At 46.5% G+C, this 27,653-nt stretch overlaps 2 protein-coding genes across 2 annotated transcripts in view; one reads left to right on the top strand and one right to left on the bottom strand.

Annotated features, from left to right (window-relative positions):
- LOC146009570 (uncharacterized) overlaps positions 1-19,874 on the bottom strand; it is a 45,340-nt gene extending 25,466 nt beyond the window's left edge. Inside the window, 5 exon segments of the mRNA XM_083150017.1 lie at positions 9,577-10,978; positions 12,380-12,503; positions 14,063-14,221; positions 14,712-14,887; positions 19,729-19,874. Of these exon segments, the coding sequence (XP_083006143.1) occupies positions 9,577-10,978; positions 12,380-12,503; positions 14,063-14,221; positions 14,712-14,828 (1,802 nt within the window). The 5' untranslated portion in view covers positions 14,829-14,887; positions 19,729-19,874.
- Positions 19,875-19,938: 64 nt separating this feature from the next.
- FAAP24 (FA core complex associated protein 24) lies at positions 19,939-25,533 on the top strand. The gene is made up of 5 exons (XM_083145871.1): positions 19,939-20,050; positions 22,127-22,280; positions 23,248-23,387; positions 24,554-24,706; positions 24,927-25,533. Exons 2-5 carry the CDS (start codon positions 22,169-22,171, stop codon positions 25,200-25,202), a joined length of 681 nt encoding a protein of 226 aa, XP_083001997.1. The 5' UTR covers positions 19,939-20,050; positions 22,127-22,168; the 3' UTR covers positions 25,203-25,533.
- The last annotated feature ends 2,120 nt before the right edge of the window (positions 25,534-27,653 follow it).

The following is a 27,653-nucleotide window of genomic DNA, read 5'->3' as shown; positions in this document are numbered from 1 at the left end:
AGGGGGGGGGGGTGTGTGATCACTATGACGTGTTTGCAATGGCCATGCCCCCACACCGCCTCCTTCAGTTCTTAAAAATTGATGTTATAATGTGTATAAGGTCTGGACATCAGCGTCTGTAGGTAGGTGCAAGGGTGCGGTCTGCACAAGGTGCAGGTAAGGTGGGGTATGGCATACCATTAAGAAATATGGTGTCGGTACCGCGTACCACCAGCCCAAGCTCCAGTGACACAGGGGCTTAGAGTCTCACATACTAAATATTGTTTCTGCACCTCACATTGCTGTAACTGGGCTCATCTCCCACACTGCTATCCACAGGTGGATTTCCCACAAGGCGACCTAGGCACCCACTATGCCCCAGCAGGTCCCAAGGAGCCCCATTAAGATATCCTGGCCGCCCGAACTGTGCCTAGAGAAACATTGTGTAACTACTGCGCGATGTTATGACATCACAAGGGACTAGTGACAAAGTAACGGTCTTCTATAGGATGAGAAATGTTATAAGGTTGACACAGAAAAATGGTCAACATACTCTAGGTCTGGGATGGGGAACCCTTTGGCTCCCAGCTGCTGAACTACAAATCCCAGCATGCCATGTACCAGTTTTTTTATGGCCAAATAGCAAAACTGTAGCAGGGTATGCTGCGATGTGTAGTTCAACAACAGCTGTGAGCCAAGGGTTCACCATCCCTGCTCTACGTCGATGGTGACACAATGTCAACACAAGCAAAATGTCAACATGGAAATGGTCGATGCTGTTAATGGTGATTAAATATGACCAGAGATACAATAAGTGAAAAGAGCAGGTTACGTAATGTGTCCATAACCTGCGTACCCTTTATACCTAACTACGTGCGAACAAAACGTAGCACAGCGTAGCGTACCTTTATTGTGTATTATACACCCAAGAACCAATACCTTAATAAGAGATCCCTTCGCAGTAATTTGTCTCTAATCTGCGAATATACCTTTATGGACAGTGTCCGTAATATATCTTTGTCGCAAAATGCGAATAACAGACACAAACCACAGTATAGAAGTATGGAGATAAGAACTCCGTAAAAAGGTTGTATTTAAGTCCCTAATGGACAAAGGGGGTTACAGGAATAGAAAATACAGGTTTAACAGGTAATACAATAGACTAACAATGAATATCTATGTCAGGCTCTGCTAGGGGGAAGGAAACAGATACAAGACACAATCAGCCAACAATACAATATGGATAAATACCGTTAATGCAACCGTTACCGTCTCATCAAATATGCGAAGCGCAGTCCGGTCAGAGCTCGCTATCGTTCAGGAATGAACTATAGCCCGGTTGAAGGTCAGGGAAAGAAAGATGTGCCGAAGTGGCCGGGCAGCCCTGGGTCACCTATCTTATAGGGTCAGAAGGGGGAGGTCAAAGGCCATTCCCATTGGTCAGAGATCGTATGTCAGGTCCACTGTGATGGGGAGGTAAGATGATACAACTGGTTTGACTAGGTACAGGGGAGTGAACTTTAAGAGTCCTTTGTTTGATGGTTTCGGCGTCAGCAGTGATAAGAACCAGTTTCATCTAGATTCCTTTGTTACATACTTTCAACAGAAACTGTCTCTGGAATATGGATTATGTCCATAACTATCGGGCCATGTCTATTGCGAAATATTCGCAATGACCGGAATACTACGCATAAGAAACGGAACGGAACGGTACTAAACATGATACAGACAGATGTATGCAGGGCTAACTAAGCTATGTGTGGCGTTCTAAACCTTTAACTACATTTTACTTAGTGTCAGTATGTATTTATGAATTTATGTGTGATAGTATGGCTACTCTTCTGGTCCACTTTGTCACACATACTCGGGTATGGAAACTTTATTTGCGCAACTCTGCGAACCAAAATGGCGGCCATACTATCCTAAAATGGCGTGTGTACAACTAGACTTCCACAGTCCACCCTTTAACAGTAAATATAAAACTGTTACAGTACAAAACATTTCACACGACAATACAGAAATTCATAATCCTAACAAAGAAATTGGGATCCATGAAATAAACATATAAGGGGAGTAAACCATCTGCTCTTGGCCGATCCAGGATCACGGATAAACGATGGGCCGCATTTATCGAACAATCTACTCAGGGTCACGAAAGATAATGTACAATTTTGGGATAAAAATAAAAACAGGGGTGGTTACACTATATACAATTGTTTTTCAGATATGGCATCCTTTGGTAGGTATTGTTTGTGACAACAGACCCTTGGACTCTTTGTTGTCTCTCTTTTTTGGTATGCTTTTAAGTATGATGGTATTATCACTATCAAACATCCGGTCCTGGGTAGTGTCAAGTTTATAGATTCTACCTTGACTTAAACTGGGACGGGTAACACACTCTCAGAACTCTGTATCGTCCGTCCAATGCCTGGCAGCAGTATCCTTGATTTTGAAGATAAGAACGGATAGTGGGGGGGGGGGGGGGGGGGAGACAAGAATAGGACCCACAACAATAGAGAAAACTGAGAAAGGAAAAGATTTTGTTAGTGATCCTTCCAACCTGTTACCAGTGGGGTGTGTCACAGTCCCTTTTGTAGCTTGTACAGGTTGCTTGACCTTAGCTGCTCTCCAGTCCTCCCGAAATGGTGCCTCTTAGCGATTTCTTTCTTTCGCCCTCGAGTGTAAGGACCTTCTGGCTTTCTGTTCCTTTGGCAGTAGGACGAACGTACCCGAATCTCTCTCTGCGACTTTGTTATTGAGGTAGTGCTGGTCAACAAGATTTGGGGTGGTTCTTTCCAAAGGTCTATCAAGCAACCTGTATATGGCAAAGCAGGGGAAACAACAACATCTCCTGGTTCATGGTTATGACAGTTCACAACAGGTGTCAACAAAGTCCTTTTGCTGCAGTTTTCCAGGTGTGGATACATCACTTGCATTTGTGGTCTAGGATCTCCTTGTGGGATTACCATAACCTGTGGCTGCCCGCCAAGCAATGTTTCGATGGGGACAAATGAGGTGGAGTTCTGAGAGTGATTCTACTACTACAAAAAGAGATTATGGGGTGTACCATGAGTCCCTAAAGGTTCACACATGACTTAAACCTTTCATATATATATACTTGCATACTCAAGGGTGCTTCTGGGCTGCCATATCTATACACACAAACGTCAACACATATATATATATATAAAAAAAAAAAAAAAAAAATAACTAGAATGCTTCTAGAGTGAACTGTACAAAGCCAATTTTGTATTACCTGCAGAGGATCCTGCTGGAGGAGGGATGTGGAGATGGCTCTGTGGGAACAGTCGTTGCAGTTTCTTTCCCCCAGACAAGTAAGGCATGATCCTGTCGTCTTACCTGTCTGTGGGCACACCAGTAATTTCGGACTAATTTTCCACATACCTTCCCTGTCAAGTCAAGTCAGGCCATGGGCTATCTCTGTCCTGACAGTTTGGCATGTTCTCAGAGTCACTGGTTTTCCTTGTCCATCTTTCTATTCCTGTCCACATCCCTTCGGCTTCCAGACTGCTTCTCCTGCAGGGGACACAAATCTTGTATTTCTATGTGAATATACTGACATTTACAGGGGGAACACAAACATTATCCGCAGAGCGCATGGCTCACCCAGCTGCCTTGCCAGTATGTTCATCATCAAGTGACACTGAATCCTCATCGAAGATGTGGGCTTTACACTTGATAACAGCCACTCTGTCCGGCAGCTGTGTGACTGTCAGGAATCTTTTAAACTTACAACGCTTGCGCCACTGGAGTGCCAGCTACTGAAACAAAACATCTGAGGCGCCATTGGGCCTAAGATCTTCTGCATTACCCCAACAAACGTACTTGGAGTCGGCATGAATATTGGCTGTTTTTTTCTCTCAGCCCACAGTACTACTAATGAGACTGCTGTTGCTGAGTGAGACGTCCAATGGGTTCAGCCTCTACTATGCCTTTTCCATCTATTACGGTATAGCCAGTGTACAATTTTCCCCTCTCGGTGTTGTGGAAAAAACGAGGGAGAGAAAAAAGGTCTGATTCAAACATGTCATGCAATCATATTCATCTCGGCTCCCACTAAATTCCACCATTCCAACAACCTCAGCATCAATCCACCCTTTGTGCCTTGGCGGGCACACCTGGTAAGAGTGTTGCTGGGTTTACAATATTACCCATTTTACTGGTAACATCAATGCAAGTTCCCTTTTAGTGAACTTGGCTGATGAATATTTTTCACATGTTTAGGCAGAATTTTAGGAGTGTCCAGACTATATGAGGAGCATAAACAGTTAAAACACACCCCAACACCACATTCTCAGTTTTGTTTACCAGTAGTGCTATGGCAACTACACTGTGTAGACAAGTATGAAGTGCTCAAGTAATAGGGTTTAATTGCACACTGCAGTACGACATTGGTCAGGCTGGCATCACCAGGTTTCTTACGTCACTATATCTGTCGCCCCCTCAGCAGGTCTAATATTCTAAATCACATGATCTCTTGTGTCAGTCATACCCATGTCAAAGGCTGTAATCAGGCCTGTTTCTCCTTCTTTATTATCCACATCTGTCTGTGAAGACATGGGTATTGTGATTGCACCTATTTATATGTAAATGCGTTTTACAACCCTTTTCATTCTTTGTAGAAGGGGAATGCTTGTGCATTACTTGGACTGCTTTTCACAAGATGGTGGCTGTGGTTGCCCTGGGTAACATTAGGAGCAATGCTTAAAGTTACTGGGACTTTGTTCAAGATTTACTGGAAAAATATATATATTGACTACTCGCTTTATGGGGTACCGCATATACACAATGGGTATTTCTCTGCTGGGAGTGCGACAGATCTTTCAAACTATTTTTCTATGATTTGTGGGTTTATGGTTACTGATGTGTCCCAGATTTCCCCCCCCTCCCCCCCTCCCTTCTTGTTCAGGCGCAATCGCAATCCGTCCTGAGATACCTTATGTCCTGCCTCAGGAGGATACACCAGAAGTTGTCTATCGCCAACTGCTGTTGCTGTGGATGAGGAAAGGACATAACAATAGATCATTAACCCATTGTATTGGTATTTACCCATTTGTGGGCCGTGAGGACAGTGTGCGATCTTGCAAGACCCGGGGGAGGGCTTGGTGGCTCTCTGAGGTTTCTGGAACAGAAGAGTAGGGGAAGGAGAAAAAAATTGGAAAAAGAGAGAGAGAAAAACTCAAAAAAAAGTAGAAAATATTTATGACAGTAATGTGTACATTTATTTTCAACTGGAAATTTTTCTTTTATTTTTTTATGACACCAGGATTTAGCACTATGGGGGAATTGGCTGTGTGTACAACTAGACTTCCACAATGCATTAAGAGGTTGACACAGGTTTTGTGTGTCAATGTCGACACAGACACGTATAGGTTTACCGCGTCCCCTCACACGGCTCACTCGCTATGCTTCTGGCAAGGTGCCTTGACGCACTCTGCACACTATTATAATCTAACTCTATGCCCACTTGTATCATGAGGTAAAAATAAAATCATGAAAAACTTTTGTTGACAATTTCCATGTCGAAATTTTGCTTGTGTCAATGTCGTTTTACTGTATGTCGACCATTTTGAGGTGTCAACCTAATCACTGTCGACCGGATATAATTTGTATAGTCATTTATAACAAAGTTTCAACATACAACATTATACACAGAAGTGGGCAGGAATCATCACCAGGGGAGTCTCCACACTCCCTGCAGCCATCCCAGGGACATGAAATCACCCCCCCCCCTTTCTGGGAGTCATTTCTGGGAATTGTAGTCCTGCAGGAAAAACAGCCGATTCTGGGATGTAACATCAGGCATCAGTAATGGATTGCGGATGTATAACTTCCAGAAATATGTCTATATACAAACCTGGAAATTAGCCCATTTATACAATAACAAGGGCCGGATCACACAACCATGTACATACACTTCCAATGACCACGGAACAGCCTGTGGCTCAACCAAAGAGTGCAAAGTGGCCTGCAAGAGAATTGTACTATAGAAGTGTACTGCTGACCATTGGTGTGTGTATAATGGGAGCAAGTGCACACAGGCCACAGGGACCAACAACTATCTCTTATATATTTGGCTACATCTGTCACTCAAAGTGTGTCTGGAGATATAACCCTGGGTGGAGCCTCAGACTCACATGACTGACTCACATGACAGAGAACCAGCCCAGTGAGCCCACAGACAGTGCCAGACACCCTCTGCCTCTCCATGTTACACAGCAAAAACACAGCTACACACCAGATACACCAGGTGAGCGCCCCACACCTCCATACCTCCCAACATGACCCTCTCCAGGAGGGACAGAATGCTCTGTTTGTGGACTTCCATCTTAATTTATGATTGTCATCACCTGTCATTTTAAACAGGGTAATTGATAAGAAAGGTGTTTAAGCACAGGTGATGGTAATCCATAAATTTAGACGAAAGTCCAGAAACAGAGCAATGTGTCCCTCCTGGAGAGGGTCATGTTGGGTATGCAGCACAGTATCTCCCACCCTCCTCTTTAGTCCCCCTTATTCCCACACACCCCTATCACTACCCAGCCTCCTGTTTTCCTGTGTCGTGACCTCCGCCAGTGGGGAGCCGCTGACTCAGAAACACCCTACTATACTATTGCACACACACACACACACACACCTAAACAACATGCACACACAGCCACCCCACACCCACAAATGTCACTGTACCATCCACACTATCAATGTACATCTTACATCGTACATACTCATGGTGTCACTGGGTGTGGTATATGGTCCCAACAGTCATTAGCCCGACGTCTGGATCCCCTTGCGGGCTCTCTGCGCTCGCCACGCTGCAGGCACGGTGGCTCGCTACGCTCACCACCTATTCTATGTGGTGTGACACAGGGGCCGATGTGCTGCAGGCAGGCTGTGGGGGTGTATGCTGGGTGCAGGGTGGTGTGACACAGGGGGCCCGTGTGCTGCAGGCAGGCTGTGGGGGTGTATGCTGGTGTGACACAGGGGCCCGTGTGCTGCAGGCAGGCTGTGGGGTGTATCCTGGGTGCAGGGTGGTGTGACACAGGGGCCCGTGTGCTGCAGGCAGGGTGTGGGGTGTATGCTGGGTGCAAGGTGGTGTGACACAGGGGCCCGCGTGCTGCAGGCAGGGTGTGGGGTGTATGCTGGGTGCGGGGTGGTGTGACACAGGGGCCCGTGTGCTGCAGGCAGGGTGTGGGGTGTATGCTGGGTGCAGGGTGGTGTGACACAGGGGCCCGCGTGCTGCAGACAGGCTGTGGGGTGTATGCTGGGTGCCGGGTGGTGTGACACAGGGGCCCGTGTGCTGCAGGCAGGCTGTGGGGTGCAGCCTATACAGTTGCCAACAACCAGTTACTGTTTGTATATGTATAAATGCACAGACTCAGCGTACACAAAGTAATGATGATTGTATAATGAGGTAGGTCATTTATCTGTTCACAGTGACTGCAACACGTTGGTAGCCAGTATCGGCACTGTGCATGTGGGGGCGCCGGGGGCTGCGGTGCTATAGTTACCCCCCCAATCCCCCGCAGACTTACGTAACTCACTGGTCCCGGCGGCTCCGTTCTTCTGATGAGGACCACCACAAAATGGCCGCCCCCATATAGCACACTGTTCTCTGAAACGGTCTGCTGTATGGGGGCGGCCATTTTGTGGTGGTCCTCAGCAGAAGAACGGAGCCGCCGGGACCAGCGCAATAGGTAAGACTGCGGGGGAGGGGGTTAGCATGGGGGTGCTTGACGGGGCGGCGGCGGGGGGTGGGTATGGGCGCCCCCCCCTCCTTCCCTAACGGCGGGGGGGGCGCCTAAAACGTAGCTACGCCACTGGTAAGTGAGGATGAGGATCACACTCACAATAAAAAAATATATATCTGCTGTTTCCTGAGGTGTCCCCGTGTATAATAATAATAATGCCATGACACCACAGGCTGCTCCTCCTGTATAATCATTTATGTGTCAAGGCATTAGGGGGAGCAGTCTGTGGTGTCATGGCATTATTATTATACAGGGGGAGCAGCCTGTGGTGTCATGGCATTCATTTTATATTATACAGGGGGAGCAGCCTGTGGTGTCATGGCATTATAATTATACAGGGAGACCTACAGATACAACCGGCCCTTTGAGGGTGACCAAACCGCTGATGCGGCCCCCGATGAATTTGAGTTTGACACCCCTGGCTTATAGGGAGACCTTTTTCAATGGGTCCCACTATTTATTATATCAATCATTTCTTAACCCATTGAGTGCCAAGTGAATGTCAAAATAGGTATGAAAATTGCCAAGCAGACATTTTTATTCCTCTTAATGACCTGTAATGAGCAACTATTTTTTTTTTTTCCCTCATGTTTTTTATTTTCATTTATATAACAAATGTGAGCGCCGCTGGCATTTGTAGCGAATATTTTGCACATCTCTCACAGAGATGCTGGCACTCAAAGGGTTAAGCCGGGATCAATTTCTACTTTTCTTAAGTTGTTCTCAGTTATAGATAGAGATCAGACTGGTTGGACTTGTGGTTGGAGTTCTATTATTCACCAGTTGACTGGAAGCCTTAAACCCGGATATCTGGAGGGACTGGCATGTAGGTGGAAATGAACCATTGTTTACCAAAATGGTCACTTTTTAGCACTTATTGGGGCAGATGTATTAAGCCTGGAGAAGAGGGAAACTGGAGAAAAAGCACCAGCCAATGAACAGTGTTTGAAAATGAGTGTTGGGCGTTGATTGGCTGGTGCTTTACCTCCTTATGGTAAACGGAGTTAAAGCACCAGCCAATCAACGCCCAACACTCATTTTCAAACACAGTTCATTGGCTGGTGCTTTTTCTCCAGTTTCTCTCTTCTCTGGGCTTAGTACATCTGCCCCAATGTATTTGAGCAAGGGATGTCCATATTTACCCTCATAATTCACGAATGAGTGACAACATGGGGCTTCCGGTAGTCACACGGAGAGGACGTCACCTCTCAGTGCTATTGCCAAATAATTTATTTTAGCGGTGACGCAGGTCATCAAGATCCGGTCACACCTTTCATATACAAACTGGATCACTGAGCGAGACTGTAAACCAGGGGCGGACTATTTCAGACATATGCCGGACTCAAATACAATTTTGGCTTATGCCTGAAAGGGGCATTACTGTGATTTAGAAATAAAGACTTCTGCAGGCATAATATCCATGTGGAATTAGTTTTAATTATACCTTTTTTAACAGGTTATTGATGGGGTTACCTGGGTAGAAAAGAGGACCACGGCTTCTGCAATGTACTTACACTTTGAGCTGTGACAGTTTTTAGCCCACAAACTCTCCACACCAGTCCCTATCTGCTCCTACCTCCAATCTCTGCCTTCACAGCTCCCTTTATCCATATTCAGCAAGTTTGAAACTGATCAGTGTCCCTGCAAAATTTGCTTTCAATTTCGCTTATGACATATTTTAGCACACAAAGGAGTAATTTGTTCCGTCAAGAGTCCTCTAATGGTCACTGGCGGTACTCCACCTCATAGAAGGTGAGGAGTAGTTAGCCTTAAGGGACATGAATGATAGTTCAACCCCATATATTCAACATTCAAACAGTTATCCTACTTGTGAGCTTTCATGTGTCTTTTTAAATGACCTTTGAACCTAAATCCCTGCTGACACTCAGGGCAAGAGTACAGTCTGTCGCGATCGTGGGTCTTCAGATGCGCAACAAGGTGTGAATTGCGGGAGAAGCACTTCCCACATTCGGTACAGGCGTATGGACGCTCCCCGGTGTGAATCCTCATATGTATGATCATGTGAGACCTCTCTACAAACCCCCGGCCACACTCGGAGCAGGAGAACGGCTTCTCCCCGGTGTGGATCCGCTGGTGCGTTCTAAGGTGAGAGTTAAACGTGAAGCATTTCCCGCACTCATTACACGGAAAGGGCTTTTCCCCGGTGTGAACCCTCTGATGCGTGATCAGATTTTCTTTATTGGTGAAGACTTTCCCACACACCAGACAGGAGAACGGCTTTTCCCCGGTGTGAATCCTCCGATGCCGGACCAGATGCGTGTTGCGGGCAAAGCGCTTTCCGCAGTCGTCGCAAGAAAACGGTCTCTCCCCGGTGTGCGTCATTTGGTGTTTGTGCAGCTGCGGCCGATAGGAGAAGCACTTCCCGCACTCAGAGCAGGAAAAGGGTTTCTCCCCGGTGTGAGTCCTCATGTGCACGACCAGGTTGGAACCTTGCGTAAAACATTTCCCACACACGGAACAGGAGTAGGGCTTCTCCCCGGTGTGAAACCTCTGGTGCGTGGCTATGCCAGACTTATTGGCAAAGCGCTTGCCGCACTCGGGGCAGGAGAACGGCTTCTCGCCCGTGTGGGTCCTTTGGTGGCTGATCAAGCGGCAGTTTTTGTAAAACCGTTTCCCGCATTCCGAACAAGAGAGCGGTTTTATCCCGATGTGGATCTTCAGGTGTCGGGAGAGACCCGGCTGGTCCTTGAAACATTTGCCACAAATGCAACAACAGTAGGTCTTCTCCGTGCCTGGCTTTCGGTGGTGCGACTTAAAAGCTGCCTTATTGCTAAATGTCTTGCCGCAGGCGGTACAGTCCACGATAGTAAGGCGGTTCGGCTTTTTGCGCTTATAGCCGTTAATTTTCCTAGGCTTACGGACATCACCCGGTGCATCTTCTGGCTGCATAAGCTCTGCATACAAATATCCATCTGTGGGTTTTTCATCTTTAACATTATCAGACTTGTGTTCCGTGGGTGCGGAAATGTCAGCGTCTAAGAAATAATCGTTACAAGAGAGAGATTCTTCCTTGATAAGTACAGACGTAATGTCTGTCGGCTCCGGTTGGCCTGGTACACCCATAGTGTCTTCATCCAATGGACGGAGATATCCATCATTGACGTTCTGCAAAGATGACCTCTTCATTCTCTGTCTATTTCCACCTAAGACATCCAGAGAGGACGCAAGTGAAGAAAGTCCTACCGGTGAATCAACATCGATGTCCTCATCTGTCATTAAGAAAGTAAATAAAAGACCCATTAGGCATCCTTCACCAATCTGATCAACTTCAACTACAAGAAGACATGTCCGATGTAGGTTAGGTAGAATTTTTTTTTTTTATTAAAGTTTTTAATAAAACTAATAATGTTTGGGTTCCGATATGCATGTGATCATGTGATCCTGATGGATGAATGAAGACAGGGTCTATGTACTAAGCCTCGACGAGATAAAGGACGACATGAGTTTTTCACCTCATCTTTACATACGTTATTCACTTAATCTACTATCAAAGTAATACCCCTTTTACACCAAAAATCCCAGATCCGACCCGGCATTTGGTAGAAGGATCCAAGCCGGGTCGGATCCGGGATTTACTCCATTTACACTGCGGTGCCCACCTGCAGTGTAGACGGAGGCTGCGCTTGGAGATGACATCAAGCACCGGGATCGCGGTGATCCCCGCCGGATACACCGATCGCCGTGCTGGGGGCAGCCCAGCACCAAGGTAAGCTGCTGGGCTACCCCCAGCCCCCGTGCACCCCCCCAGCCGTCGTCCGGGAGGTGAATGGATGCCGCACACAGGCATCCAATCACCTCCTCCGCTGCTGCTGTCTGCAGGGTATAGCAGACAGCAACGCAGGCTGTGTGTGCCCCCCCCCCGTCCAACCTGCAGACGCTGCGGTCCGTAGGTTGTACGTCCCCCATTGATGTAAATGGGAGCCGGGTCATCCAACCCGGTGTACCCATTTACACCGCCCTCTACCCAGGTCAGGACCTGGGTAGAAGTCCCGTGTAAAGGGACACGGCGTGACATATTTACACTGCCTCTCACCCGGGTCTGACCCGCCGAAGACCCGGGGTTTTGCAGCGGTGTAAAAGGGGTATAAATCACCACAATCCAGTTTTGCATATTTCTCCAGAGAGAAATCATTGGCTCCTGCAGTGTGAGGGAACTATAGTAATTGGCTATTTGTAAAATCCTGATTCAAAGCTCCTATACTAATCTCACTGGATTCAGTCAGATTTTTATTTTTTTTATAGATTCCATTGTGATTCCCCCACTGATTTGAAAAGGAAATGTTTGGGAATGTTGGGGAAAGAGAGTCCATAGAATTGAACTTGAAAATGCAGTGTTAATGGAATAATATTTGTATAACTTTCTATCAGTGTTGAAGAAGGAAAATTGGTGATGTCCGAAAGCAGTGGGCTGGAGAGATGCCACTGCTGGTATTTGGTACCAGTATTACCCATAGCCACTAGGGGCAGCTCATAATTGTGATCAATCCCTTGCACATAATTGGACTGACCCCTAAGTCTTCCCTTTATATCTATACCGAAAGCATTGACAGCGACACCACCACTTGGTGTATATGAATTTTTTAACAGTGTGCCATAAATCTGTCTCGTACCAAGTGATTGCAGAGGCTTGTCATTCTTCATCATGATGTCCTTGTAAAGATCCTTGTGTCCCTCTAAATACTCCCACTCCTCCATGGAGAGATAGACAGTGACATCCTGACACCTTATAGGAACCTGACACACACAGTGATACAGTCATCACCCAGACATCTTCCCCCAGTGATACTGTACAATGTCCCATCCCCAGCAGTCACCTCTCCTGTCACCTCCCCCAGTGTTACTGTATAATGTCCCATTCCCAGAAGTCACCTCCCGGTCACATCCCCCGGTGTTACTGTATAATGACCCATTCCCAGCAGTCACCTCTCCGGTCACATCCCCCCGTGTTACTGTATAATGCCCCATTCCCACCAGTCACCTCTCCGGTCACATCCCCCAGTGTTACTGTATAATGTCCCATTCCCACCAGTCACCTCTCCGGTCACATCCCCCGGTGTTACTGTATAATGTCCCATTCCCAGCAGTCACCTCCCGGTCACATCCCCCGGTGTTACTGTATAATGTCCCATTCCCAGCAGTCACCTCTCCGGTCACATCCCCCCGTGTTACTGTATAATGCCCCATTCCCACCAGTCACCTCCCCGGTCACATCCCCCGGTGTTACTGTATAATGCCCCACTCCCAGCAGTCACCTCTCCGGTCACATCCCCCGGTGTTACTGTATAATGCCCCATTCCCAGCAGTCACCTCTCCGGTCACATACCCCGGTGTTACTGTATAACGCCCCATTCCCAGCAGTCACCTCTCCAGTCACATTCCCCCGGTGTTACTGTATAATGTCCCATTCCCAGCAGTCACCTCTCATGTCACATATCCTGGTGTTACTGTATAATGTCCCATTCCCAGCAGTCACCTCTCCGGTCACATCCCCCGGTGTTACTGTATAATGTCCCATTCCCAGCAGTCACCTCTCCGGTCACATCCCCCGGTGTTACTGTATAATGTCCCATTCCCAGCAGTCACCTCTCCGGTCACATCCCCCGGTGTTACTGTATAATGACCCATTCCCAGCAGTCACCTCTCCGGTCACATCCCCCGGTGTTACTGTATAATGACCCATTCCCAGCAGTCACCTCTCCGGTCACATCCCCCGGTGTTACTGTATAATGCCCCATTCCCAGCAGTCACCTCTCCGGTCACATCCCCCGGTGTTACTGTATAATGACCCATTCCCAGCAGTCACCTCTCAGGTCACATCCCCCGGTGTTACTGTATAATGCCTCATTCCCAGCAGTCTCCTCTCCGGTCACATCCCCGGTGTTACTGTATAATGTCCCATTCCCAGCAGTCACCTCTCCGGTCACATCCCCTGGTGTTACTGTATAATGTCCCATCCCCAGCAGTCACCTCTCCGGTCACATCCCCGGTGTTACTGTATAATGTCCCATTCCCAGCAGTCACCTCTCCGGTCACATCCCCCGGTGTTACTGTATAATGACCCATTCCCAGCAGTCACCTCTCCGGTCACATCCCCGGTGTTACTGTATAATGCCTCATTCCCAGCAGTCTCCTCTCCGGTCACATCCCCGGTGTTACTGTATAATGTCCCATTCCCAGCAGTCACCTCTCCGGTCACATCCCCGGTGTTACTGTATAATGTCCCATTCCCAGCAGTCACCTCTCTGGTCACATCCCCCAGTGTTACTGTATAATGCCCCATTCCCAGCAGTCACCTCTCCGGTCAGCAGCTGGATGATCTTGTTGGTGAGTTCCAGGATCCTCTGCTCATTGTCTCTCTCATGTATCAGTGAGTGCAGTGGGTTCTGGGTCTGGTTCCGGTCTCCAAAATCACAGGTTCTACTTATACTAGGCTTCCTTATAACCATATAATCCTGTGAATTCAAACACAATATCACTATATAAATGCATACAACTACACACTCCTCTATTACATTGTAACTTACTACAGACAGGCTATATCTACATATAGACATATATAATACATAGTATATGTAATATAATTATCTGACCAGATGAAGATAGGCAGACTGGATTTTCTCTTGTGGGAAGAATTTATACATATCAGGGTCTTTCCTTCCCCATTCCAAATAAGAGTTTCTGTACGGTTTAGGGGAACATAGAACAAGAGAACTCAGACTACCCCACCATGAAACATACTGCTCTCCAGCCCATGAGCTTAACTCGCCGGTGCCATTTTGTCGGTGATCTCTGCAGCCATTTCAGTCACGCCATTGTGTGTGCATAAATCTCTATGGCCGGTGGTCATGCAAGCTGCAGCTGGCAACCATAGCAAGTCACATGTCATTATCCACCAATCGCCCGGTACTGAAATGAGGGGATCATAGAGCGCTACTTTCTCACCTCTTTAGTCAGCAGGTAGATCATTTCTAATGTCAGGTTTAGGATTTCCATGGACACAGGATTGAGGTTATCCCGGGTTGTCTGTTCCGAACATCCCGAATTCGGGCTCTGATCCATGATGGTAGCACCTAACCACGCACGGCGCAATATCCTGGCCTAGAATGCATGGGAAAAGCCTGCGACAGGTTCAATTTGTACATTAGAAACATTTATATTTGTTCTATTAATTGCATCCATGCATTTATCGTTCTGCTTCTTATTATCCCTTCTAATGGCTGTAATCTCTATATATAATCTAGACCAGGCCTGTCCAATCTGTGGCACTCCAGCTGTTTGTGAAACTACAAGTCCCATAATGCCTTGCCACAGTTTTGCTATTAGGGAATGATTACACTATGGCAAGGCATGCTGGGATGTGTAGTGCGTGATCTCAACACACGGACCTCATCACAGCAAACTAGTCGCAGCCAAGATAATGTTAGTGTTCATTCTAGCACCCGCCATATTTGAAAACCCATGCAGTTCCTCTTCCCTGCCTGTGGTGTCTCTGTCTGCTGTGGTGTTTCTAGCACAGGTCTAGTTTGCATATCTGTGCTGATATACAGACCACACTGTGCTACAAGCACTACAGCAGACAGTGACACCCCAGGCAGGGAAGAGGAACTGCATGAGTTTTCAAATATGGCGAATGTTAGAATGAACACTAAATGTCCAACCTCATATTGTAATCAGTTCTATAGTACTTAGATGATGCTAGGCATAATGTATTATACAATGGCTGTTTTTATGATCCTTGGTAAAATGTAGTCCAATTGAATGTATCTAAATAATATTCGCTCTTATATGTTAGAAAAACAGTGACACTTCAGTGTATAGTTACTAAGGTGGTAGTTCTATTGAAGATGGGATGTTGCCCTGGGCAACCAATAAGATGAAATCTATTATGTTCTAGATAAGTTTCTAAATAAATAAGAAGTAGAATCTGATTGGTTGTTATGGTCAACGGTACTTGTGGAGTATCACGGCTCCCATCGTATGGCATCGTATGCCATATGTAGTGGCATACGATGGCATACGATGCGATGCGATGTTTTTACCGATTTTTGAGCATTTTTGCTCAAAAATCGTATGCCATCGCATGGCATCGTATGCCATATGTAGTGGCATACGATGTCATACGATGCGATACGATGTTTTACCGATTTTTGAGCATTTTTGCTCAAAAATCGTATGCCATCGCATGGCATCGTATGCCATATGTAGTGTCATACGATGCGATACGATGTTTTACCGATTTTTGAGCAAAAATGGTCAAAAATCGGTAAAACATCGGATAACATCGTATGCCATATGTAGTGGCATACGATGTCATACGATGCGATACGATGTTTTACCGATTTTTGAGCAAAAATTGTGAAAAATCGGTAAAACATCGCATGGCATTGTATGCCATCGATGCGATACGATGTTTTACCGATTTTTGAGCCATTTTATCTCAAAAATCGTATGCGATCGCATCGGATGCCATACGATGGCATCCAATGCGATGGCACCCGATTTTGCACTGAAATGCATCAGAATGCATTGAAATGTGTATTAAAGTAGTGAAATGCCCCCAAATGCCATTTTTCATAGTGCACCACCCCCACTATCAACGTCAACCCGAAGCGTGGCGAGCGCAGCGAGCCCGCGAGGGGCGGCGGTACGCGTCCTACGACCTTTTCATACCCCCACTATCCACGTCGGCGTGGAGTTGAGAATAGAATAGTGTGGCGAGCGCAGCGAGCCACCGAGCCCGAAGCGTGGCGAGCGCAGCGAGCCCCGCGAGGGGACGCGGATACCTGTAAAGCCCGCGAGGAGACGCGTATAGCTGTGAAGGTATCCGCGTGCTCGGTGGCTAGCTGCGCTTGCCACACTAATCGGGTGCCATCGCATCGCATCGGATGCCATCGTATGGCATCCGATGCGATCGCATACGATTTTTGAGCTAAAATGGCTCAAAAATCGGTAAAACATCGTATCGCATCGATGGCATACGATGCCATGCGATGTTTTACCGATTTTTCACCATTTTTGCTCAAAAATCGGTAAAACATCGTATCGCATCATATGACATCGTATGCCACTACATATGGCATACGATGTTATCCGATGTTTTACCGATTTTTCACCATTTTTGCTCAAAAATCGGTAAAACATCGTATCGCATCGTATGACATCGTATGTCACTACATATGGCATACGATGTTGTCCGATGTTTTACCGATTTTTGACCATTTTTGCTCAAAAATCGGTAAAACATCGTATCGCATCGTATGACATCGTATGCCACTACATATGGCATACGATGTTATGCGATGGCATACGATTTTTGAGCTAAAATAGTCAAAAATCGGTAAAACATCGCATCGCATCGTATGCGATGCGATTTTTAGCATACGATCTGCATACGATGCAGGTCGTGGGAGCCGTGATACTCCACAAGTACCTGGTCAACATCCCATCTTCTATAGACTGCCCTTCTTAGTAAATCTAACCCTTAATGCAGTCATTTTCAACCGGTGTGCCGCGGCCAGTTGTCAGGTGTGCCGCCTGGCCGCGGGTCACGGCGGCTCACAAAATCAAGATCATGGGTGGCAGCACTGTCACTGTGTAGTGACATCCAGGGGTCGGCACTGTCCTGTCGAGCCGACGCCGGGACGTGCCTGTGCGTAGGCATGTACAGGCGCATGCGCAAAAGGCCCTCATGGACGCTGGGGCTTCTGTCGGCGCCATCTTACAAGGAGACAAGAGCCCCGGACGAATACTATGTTACAGCCGGCGTCCAGCGCTGCGATGTCGGGGTAAGCGCAGGTGCCAGCCGGCAGCTGCCCACACAGCCGGTGCCATGCTGCCACCCGCACACACTGTCAGGGCTTTCATCTATTAGTTTCTACTGTTACTTGTATTTAGGGTTGGTGCAGCTGTCCCAGATGTGCCACCTACCATGTGTAGGTGGCTATAGTATTATATTAATGATCATATTCGATTAATTGATGTCAAGCCTGGCCAACCTGTGTTTTTTTGGCAATTGTGAAACTACATATGCTAGCATGCCCTGAGCCAGAATTTTAAGAGAAATAATACAAATATCAACATATATTAACTATATGTCAATATTTGCTATTATATGTATTATATTTGATTAAAATCTGTTGGTGTGCCTTCGCGATTTCAAAGTCTTGTCCGGTGTGCCGCAAGCTGAAAAAGGTTGAAAATCACTGCCTTAATGTATATTATGGTGTATAGTTTAATATGTACTAACAATGGATTGAAGTGTAACAAGGGATTCATCAGTAATGCTAGGTACACACTAAGGCCCTTATTCTGGTTCACTCGCAAAGGCAAAATCCTTCACAATTGGACAAAACCCTGTGCACTGCAGGGGGAAGATGTAATGTGCAGACAGAGTTAGATTTTGTTTCTGTGCAGGGAAAATACTGACTGCTTTATATTTACACTCCAATATCAATATCACTTTGAAGTAAAACCCCACCCAAATCTAATTATCTCTGCACATGTTACATCTGCCCCACCTGCAGTGCACATGTTATTGTCCATTTGAGAAGGAATTTGCCTTTGCAAGTGAACCAGAATAAGGGCCTAAATGAGGGGTACTCTGGGCATGGGCCTAATTCAGACCTGTTAGTGAGGCTGCAATTTTTGCAAACAGAAAAAAACCATGCTAGGCTACAGGTGGGGCTGATGCATGTGCATCTTATATCGCATTGTAAAAATAAAGCAGCCACTATTTACCCAGCACAGAAACAAAATAACTCCCCCAAATCTAACTCTCTCTGCACCTGTTACATCTGCCCCAACTGCAGCGCAGCATGGTTTTGTCCATCAAAAATGGCAGCCTTGCTAACAGACCTGAAGAAGGGATCCGGCATCGACAAGTGCATCAGATGGCTGCCATACTTCCAACATCAAATCAGTAAATCAATGGTTATATTGTGTGCATACACATCAGCTTCTGGGGTACTTGTGTAGTTTCACGGCGACACTTCCCAGCGGATCGCATTGTATGCAAATTGCATGCAAATCGTATGCAAATATGGCATGCGATTTGCATACGATTCGATACGCGATGCTATTTAACACACCCCTGCTATCCACGTCACCCCTAAGCGTGGCGAGCGCAGCGGTACGCGTCCTCGCGACCTGTTCATACCACCACTATCCACGTTGGTGTGGAGTTGATTTTATAAAGTGTGGCGAGCGCAGCGAGCCCGAAGTGTGGCGAGCACACAGAGATTATTGGACGTGTATTCCGCGTCCGTTCATGACGCTTCGGCCTCGGTGGCTCGCCACACTTTACAAAATCAACGTTACGCCGACGTGGATAGTGGAGGTATGAACAGGTTGGGAGGACGCGTACTACGCTTGCCACGCTTCGGGCTGACGTGGATAGTGGGGGTGTGCTAAATAGCATTGCGTATAGATTCGTATGCAAATATCGCATGCAATCCACTGGGAAGTGCCACCGTGAAACTACAGAAGTACCGCATCTGGATGTCCACAGCCAGTGTAGAACCTGTCAGCCATCAGATGGGAATAGGAAATGGCTACCATCAATCAAACATTAGCAGTTCAATGGAGAAAATGTACTTCCATCAAATCAGGAACATCGATGTTGCCAGCCATTGTTTTACCATGATATTGTTGTCCCATGATATCTTCTCAATCGCCAGCACGCCCAACATTTGAATTTCCCTTAATAGAGGCTAGGGACAGCATTAGTGCCATTTATTATAAAGGATAAGGAAATACTCCATTATACTATTATCCACATTTCACAGGTAAATAATAATAAAAAAAAATGTGTGGGCTTGGTTATTGTTCCATAAAAGAGAATATTTGTGATCACATTAATTGGTGCACTTATGCTGCAGTGTAATAAGCAAACATAAAGAGACACATACTGTATATAAAAAAAAAGCTAATTATTAGAATAAAAGAAAATGAAATCACTGACCTCAGCTGCATAAGTCTCTATTCTTTGTAACAGTCAGAGCAGCCGGAAGGTGCTAATAGGAAATGCATCCTTTTAAGAACTCAGTGTAGCACAATTGTAAGCCCTTTGTGTCCACAGCTGCGGAGACGCGGCAGCCATTTTGCTGGGGCCAGGATACCCATAACTGTTCATTCATTTGTGGCCAATACGTTCCCGGCAGTGGAGACAACACTGTAGAGAGCAGAAGCGCCCTCTAGTGTGCAGCAGCAGCAGCGGCGTGTTTTGTATACAGACAGTGTGTAGTCCCGTGGTAGTATGGGCAGCTGCAATGGAAGGCTATAAGGTAAGAAGCTGGTATCATACGGGAAAATAAGCTGCTATGATGGGGGGAAATCAGGAGGAGTTGGTGTCAGACTGGCATGTGGGGCATATAGGGACATGTGGGCAATGAGCTGTGCTGGGGGTTATGTCAGGGAGAATGCAGGCACTGGCAGGGATACATGTGGGCACACAGGAGGGCATGTTGGTAATGAACTGCTGTGGCGGGGGCATGTCAGGAAGAAGTGGGGGCACATGTAGATGAGAGCTGCTGTGGAGGGGGCATGAGTGGCACATGCGGGTAATAAGCTGTGCGAGGGGCAGTGTACAATGTTATATAATTGTTACATAATGATATATATACGTCACTCATGGCCCGGCACTCTATATTGAACAACTGCTCCGATGCCTCCCGTCTGTTTGTAAAAGCGAAACACTTACAAAATCATGTCTCTAAGGACCAACGTTTCGGGGATATATAATATATATAATTAGGTCGACAGTCAAAAGGTGGACATTGGGTTTTTCACTGTTTTTTCACCTGAATGACAACACAGTCGACATGGACACAAGATAGAGTGCACCGTGTCCCCTCACATAGCTAGCTGCGCTCGCCATGCTTCGGGCACGGTGCCTCGCTACACACGGCACACTATTTTATTCTCCCGCCACGCCCTAGTGGATGATAGGGCATGAAATACCGCCTGTCGGCACATGCCAGCTAAGAAAAACCTGTAAAAACCCCATGTCGACCTTTTGAATTTTGACCTAATGCTTGTGTCAACCTTGTCCCAAGTCGACCTTTCAGTATGTCGATCTAGTGGTCTGTTGATGAACTGTTGGTAGCTATCGAGGACTGGAGTTGGCTTCCCCTGGCGTACCATAAATCAGCCAGAAATGCAAATAAATAAAAGCGCCTGAATTCCAATTGCACATGCTTTATATTAAGGATAAATGTTGCGACATATGTAAATATACATTGCATTACTCACACGTGTCCCTAAATCCACTTCCAATTCACTATCATTCCAGCAGGGTCACAAAAGCGTTGTCAGAGAAGGGAACTGGCAGCGCCGGATTCTAGTGGCCCCTACACACGGGGCGATTTCAGACCATTTTCCAAGCGATCTGACTTAATTTATCACGTTCCATGAAACCATTTTTGCACATTTAAAAACTATTTTAGAAATGAAACATTACAGGTGCATCTCATTAATAGCAATAATTGCAGAAAATAAATGTCCAGTATAAAAGCATATATTAGTTCTGTCATCCCCCTATCGTAAACTTATCATGTCCCGATTATTGCAAATAATGCGATCCTTGTAGTGCAGCAGAAAGCCGCACTCCATATGGCAATCTGGGGGTGTACGGGTCACCCCGGAGACAATGGGGCCGTAGAGCAACAAATTCAGCCCCTCTTTCGATAGTGGGGAGACCCCAGCAGCAAGAGCTTTTAGCTGGGACACCGGACTGACAGGCAGGGTGCATTCTGGGGTGGCCACCCTTGCCTGCTTGGGTGTCACATGACGTCAGTGCCCGCCCCCGATTGAGTGAAAACCGTACAGTCGAAAAGTAAGCCACTTTTCTGCTGCAAACAGAGGAAAAATCCTTCGATGGTAAGTAACCATCGAATGATTTTTCGTCTGTGCGGGCGCTTGCGAGCAGATGTGTAAACGTACGTATCAGTTTGCAGCGCAGGGGGGGATGCGGACTCTCTGCTCGCTAGGCTGCATTTATTGCACCTGGCGAGCAGCTCTGAATCATGCCCTATGTTACCTCTCCAGGGAAGGTGGTAATCGGAGAAGCCGTTGCCGCTGGAGATGGCTGTACTGAGCAGCTGTGAGGTTTGGCCATACTGGGCAGTGTCCTCTGCGTCTCCATATGGCTGTTTGTGCAGCAGCTGATGTTCAAGTCTGTTCAAAGCAGATAATGGGTCTCGTCCACAGGGGTACAATCGGCTCTAGTGGGTGTATCGCATGCAGTCCTGCCGCCTGGGAGGTTCTGGGGCGGCTCAAGGCCACTTGGGCTCATAAGATGCCAGTAACCACCAATACAGTATATACCTTGATGTGACCAATGTTGTCTTTCCCACATACAGTAGGATGTCTATATCCCAGGAAGCAATAACAGAGATATCTCTATGGCAACGAATGAGAGCACCCCGGTTAGGGCCGGTGCCTCCGCTGTTCCTTATGGACATGTCATTGGGAGCGAGAAATGGAGAGGAACTGAACTTGCTCAATTATTACAAGGTAGGAGGCAGAGCTGCGGTGTTCTGCTATCTGGAGACCGCTCGCATGCAGTGGGGCAGATTCAATTGTTTTATGGGTGCCCCCCGGGTGTTGTAGCACAAGCTCAAATGTGTCTCTCCATCGAGCCTGTGTGCCCGACTGCCTGTTCAGAGCAACAATAGAATTTATCAGCTGGGCAACACCTAGTGGCAGCCGGGGGAAACAAGCTAATGTGGAACTTGTAAGTCAGGCATGTCCAAACTCTGGCCCTCCAGCTATTGTGAAGCTACAAGTCCCATCATGCCTTGCCACAGTTTTGCTATTAGGGAATGCTAAAACTATGGCAAGGCATGCTGGGATGTTTAGTTTCACAACAGCTGGAGGGCCACAGTTCGGACATGCCTGTTCTAAGACGTCCCATCCGCAATTTGTCCTGATTGGCTGGAAAGTGGGTATTAAAATTGGGCTGAAGTTTTATCTAGGGAAACATTCCTCAGCATACATACAGATAGTGGTAGATGCTCAATTAGTTCAGTAATGCCACTCAGGTGCATGCAAGGGAGGGGTTAATACTGAGTAAGTAAAACAAGACATGGTTTCCCCCAGCTCACTGAGTGGTATTAGTAACCAGTCTTGAACACTACATGATAATAGAATTCAGAGATATTGTTTAAGCTAGTTTTTTGGGGTGCCGCACCCTGCACCTAGATATAGCGCTAGGGACCCCCAATATACAGAGAAGCCTTGACGTGGCTTGGGGGCATAGCATACACCTGTGCAGGTATATGTAACCAATATCTCTGAATTCTATTATCATGTAGTGTTCAAGACTGGTTACTAATACTATTCAGTGAGCTGTGGGAACCAATGTCTTGTTAAACTTTCCTCAGCAGCTCCGTCTGTCATGTGAGGAACGCTGAGAAAACACTAAGAAATTGTCTAATTGTCTGTCTATTGCTGATGGCTGGTGTTCATTTTCATTCAATAGGAAAAATAAAACTTATGTTTGAAGATGGCTTGGGCCTAGTAGACTTCCATCTGTCTAACCGAGCCTGCATACTCTATATATCAGAGAGCGACATGGTGGCAGGAAACGCTTTCAAACGACGACTGGTCCGCTTTCGTAAAGTAAGTAATTGGGCGCTAATCACATCCACATGACAGAAATGTCACTCAGAATCCTATATTTATATGTGCAGCGCCATCTTGTGGCAAAACCAAGTCCTGCAATATGTGAACGACCTGAAATGTAGTTTTTAAGCAACTTTATTTAGATTTAAACCGAGCTCTAACCACAGGATAAAATCGAAAAAAAAAAAAAAAAAAGTGAGCAATGTGGTAATTAATAAAGATACTGTAGTTGGTGATAGGATTGTAAGATCCATCAGCTGCCTGGTATGGTCCATTTACTTATTTCAGTGAAAAATGTAAATATATTTCCATTCAACAAAGGTCGACATGGACACTGTACAAGTGTACTGCTGCAAGCGCTATTGTAATCTAACTCTATGCCTCTCTTGGATCATGAAGGAAGATCAAATCATTTTGAAAGAAAAAAAAAAATAGCGAAAAAATCATGTCGACTATTTGACATGTCGGCATTTTGACTCTGACAATGGCTGACGGTATTTTGAACGGCCGTAAATTGACTGCATCCCAGTCATTCGCAGTTTACTCACAGACAGGATTTCTCTGTCTGGGTGGCAGCTATCTGCGCGCAGTAATTTGCAACTTTGCAGATGATTGATCAGGTCTGAATCAGGCGTTGATTGATCAGGTCTGAATCAGGCTTTGATTGCTGCCCTGGCTTTTCAGAGTGTATGCTATACTGATGGCGTTTTGCTACTATGAGTGCACCTGTTTCTATGATCTGACCAACCAGAGCTTTGGATGCATGTGGATCACCATTGCTCTGAAACCACAGCCACGCTTGATATGGGAAGCAATGCATGTCTTTTTTTTTATTATTGTTACTGCATGCAAAATCTTTCCCTAATAGGCAAAACGATGCTGCACTGCAGAGAGAATTAGATTTGGGGGGAGTAGTTTTGTTTCTGTGCAGGGTATATAGTGGCTGCTATTTTTGCACTGCACTTTTGATTTCAGTTTGAACACACCTCACCCAAATCTAACTCTCTGCACATGTTACATCTGCCACATCTGCAGTGCAGCATGGCTTTGTACATTAGAGAAAGATTTTGCTTTTGCCATCCATGCTGAATCAGACCCTTCATTCACATCCACATGGTCTACACTGTCCATTGTAACTGGCTTGTGGTTTTGTGTTTGGACAGGCAAGCAAGCTGAAAGGCCTGGTTATAGCAGAGAGGACCCGGCTGAGCGATCAGTACTTTGCCCCGGTACAGAATTTTGTGGTGCTAGAACTTGGCATGGCGTTACTCCCGGTCACCAATCAGAGTGAGGCAGCGCAACTTATTGTACATTTAGTAAGTAAATAACGTCAATCTCAGCTTAAAATAATATATACATGTGTGATTTAGTTGGTGAAGATTCAGTATATAAGAGTTTCTGCTGTGGCAGAGTGTCTTTGTTACCAGTGGCACACTATGCAAATGAGAGGGAGGGGTTCCAGAAGGGGGTTTATTACACAAATGTTTACTATTTTATCTAATGCAGAACCTGACTCTCTCTCTCCCCCTCCCCCAGGTTCAGGAGAGAAGCCGGGAAGGAGGCAGTAACCCTTTCCTGGGCAAGAAGCGCGCCCATCTCTCGGATGCCAGCGTTCTTCAGAGCGTCCAGACCATCCCAGGCGTGGGGAGAGTGAAGGCTCAGCAACTCCTGCAGCGCTTCCCCAGCATCCAGCAGCTCTCCAATGCTTCCCTCAGAGAACTGGAGTCTGTAGTGGGACGAGGAATTGCCAGCAACGTCCATTCATTCTTCACACAGACATCGGGTGACAGCAGTGACCACCACCCTCTATGACAGTGATGGCTAACCTTGACACTCCAGCTGTTGTTGAACTACACATCCCAGCATGCCCTCCATCAAATAGCAAAACTGTAGCAGAGCATGCTGGGATGCGTAGTTCAACAACAGCTGGTGTCCAGGTTAGTCGTCACTGCTCTATGACCTTACTAGCTGCAATAATAATCCACCCCCAATGCTATCACCAAATCCTCTCTGGCTGCAAGCTGCGCACAGTGTAGTAACCGGGGAAAGGTTCCTGTGCTTTCTGGTTGTTCTCCTACTTTGTAAATAAGATTGGAATTTTTGGATCACCCTTATTTACATAAATAAATTATTTTGCATATTTCTAGGACAATCTGAGCATTGATTATGTTTTTCAGTGGCCTCTGACCGCGATGCAGGCAGGCACCCCTCCCCCCTCTGTCTCGTAGTTTCCAGCGCCGTGCTCTGATGACAGGCCCCGGGACTGGCGCATGCGCAGTACAAACCTCTTTACTGTGCATGCGGCCAGCTTCTATGGGCTGCTTCGGCATTAGCGCAGTCCCGGCGCCTGTACTGTACAAATGACAGGCACCGGGACCAGCGCAATCGGCGCTTCCTGGAGGGAGGGAACACCTCCCAATGGGACTGCCTTGGTGATTGGCAGGTCGGACTTCCAATAGGAAGTCACTGCCAGTCACATTGAAGCCAGTGCGATCAATTCACTACATTGGCGGATTTTACCTGGGGGGCTGCAGCCCCTAGGTAAAAACCGCCACTGGCTGTTATAGTTCCTGTGTTTGGTTATTATAATTCATGTAATCTTCATCCCAGTGTTGGATTGCAGTGAGCACAAACAAGGAAATGCTAGTGAGGAAATCCATGTATACTGCACCAATCAGTGCTGCTGTGTAGACACATCCATTGTCATGAATGAGGAGTTGTTAATGGTTGGTGGCCATTACCAATGGTTGATATTGGTCACATACATTTATCATCAGTTTAATCGGTAAGAGTGATTGGACCCCATATACCTAAATAGCCCTCTTCACCCCTTACCCGATTGTAGCAAGTTAGGTTGTGTCCCTCTTGGTCCCTTACCCAATTGTAGCATGCCAGGTTGAATCACTCCTTACCTGTTACCCGATTGTAGCATGTTAGGTTGCATTCCTCCTCATCCGTCACCTGATTTGTAGCATGTTAGGTTGAATCACTCCTTACCTGTTACCCGATTGTAGCATGTTAGGTTGCATTCCTCCTCATCAGTCACCTGATTGTAGCATGTTAGGTTGCAAGCTCTGTCCTGCATGTGATAATTGATCAAACCCAATATTATCATAGCACATTCGCATCATTAGATGCGGATGGTGATAAATAAACCTGTGAGTATTTATAAGGAATGAGGTGCCAAACTCCCACGTCTCCTAACAGATGGAATAATTAACCTGAACTGGGTTCCTGTGCCCATACCGTCCCCATCCAGGAGACACTGTTCACTTTTAATGACATTTCCTGTCATTCTTCATTGTCAACTTATCATTTGGAAAGTACCACACAATACTAAATATGGCATAACAATATATGGATCAATAAAGACTGGTCCCAGAGGTATAGGCCATCTGGCAGATGTATGGGGAAACCAAGCGTATTACTACTGGTGGGAAGTCTCTTTATAAAGAATGCGTATCGCTCATGAACACAGCAATACTGGTGCCGCCATGGCGATCTACGGTACGTACGCTCCAGCTCTGGTATCTTCTGGTTGCTCATCTTTCGGTCACTGTAAATCACTCGGAGCTCCGGTGTGTGTCTGTCGGATCTTTGAATCTCGGAGTAAAAAAATAAATAAAAATCCTGTAACGAGGTTAGAAGTGCACTAAACCATTGCCCATTCCAAGCCTGGGAGAGTGCCATGCTGCTCAGCTGCCAGCGCGGTAGTAGGTGCACTGCTGGCCACAGTCCATGGGTATAGCTGGGCAGATGATGGCGACAGGAACACTCAAATGGGACTAGAAAACTGCATCGCCTTAAAGGTGGAACCATTATTCCCTTGTGTATTGGTCATTAGGTCGAAACGGGGGGGGGGGGGGGGGGGGGGGGGGGGGAAGCTATCTTCTGTGCCACCGACATGCCTCAGGCTGGCAAGCCAGACATCTCCCTGGCTGTCAGCTACCACCATGAGACTCCATACGGGGCTCTTATTCAGTAGCTGCCTCACAGGAGCTTCTGGCCCTTCCCTTCTGGAATTCTGTTACTCTCGTTTCCAGACAGAAACAATGGACTGCAGATAGATGCCGATTTCCAATAGTTATTTATTGTAACACTCATTGGTTCAATAAAAAGTTTTAAACATAAAAAAAAAAAGTACAATAAATGCACATGCTGTAATGATGTAATCTTATAATAATCACACAATGTGGAACATTAATAAATTAACCAAATATGAAACTAATTGGAGCCATAACTTTGGGTCCCTGACATAAGATA

This window comes from Crinia signifera, chromosome 6 (assembly GCF_055691185.1).
Source record: "Crinia signifera chromosome 6, ASM5569118v1, whole genome shotgun sequence".
In the NCBI taxonomy this organism is placed as follows: domain Eukaryota; kingdom Metazoa; phylum Chordata; class Amphibia; order Anura; family Myobatrachidae; genus Crinia; species Crinia signifera.
Note: the sequence above shows the minus strand (reverse complement) of the source record. Positions and strands in the feature narration are given on the sequence as shown.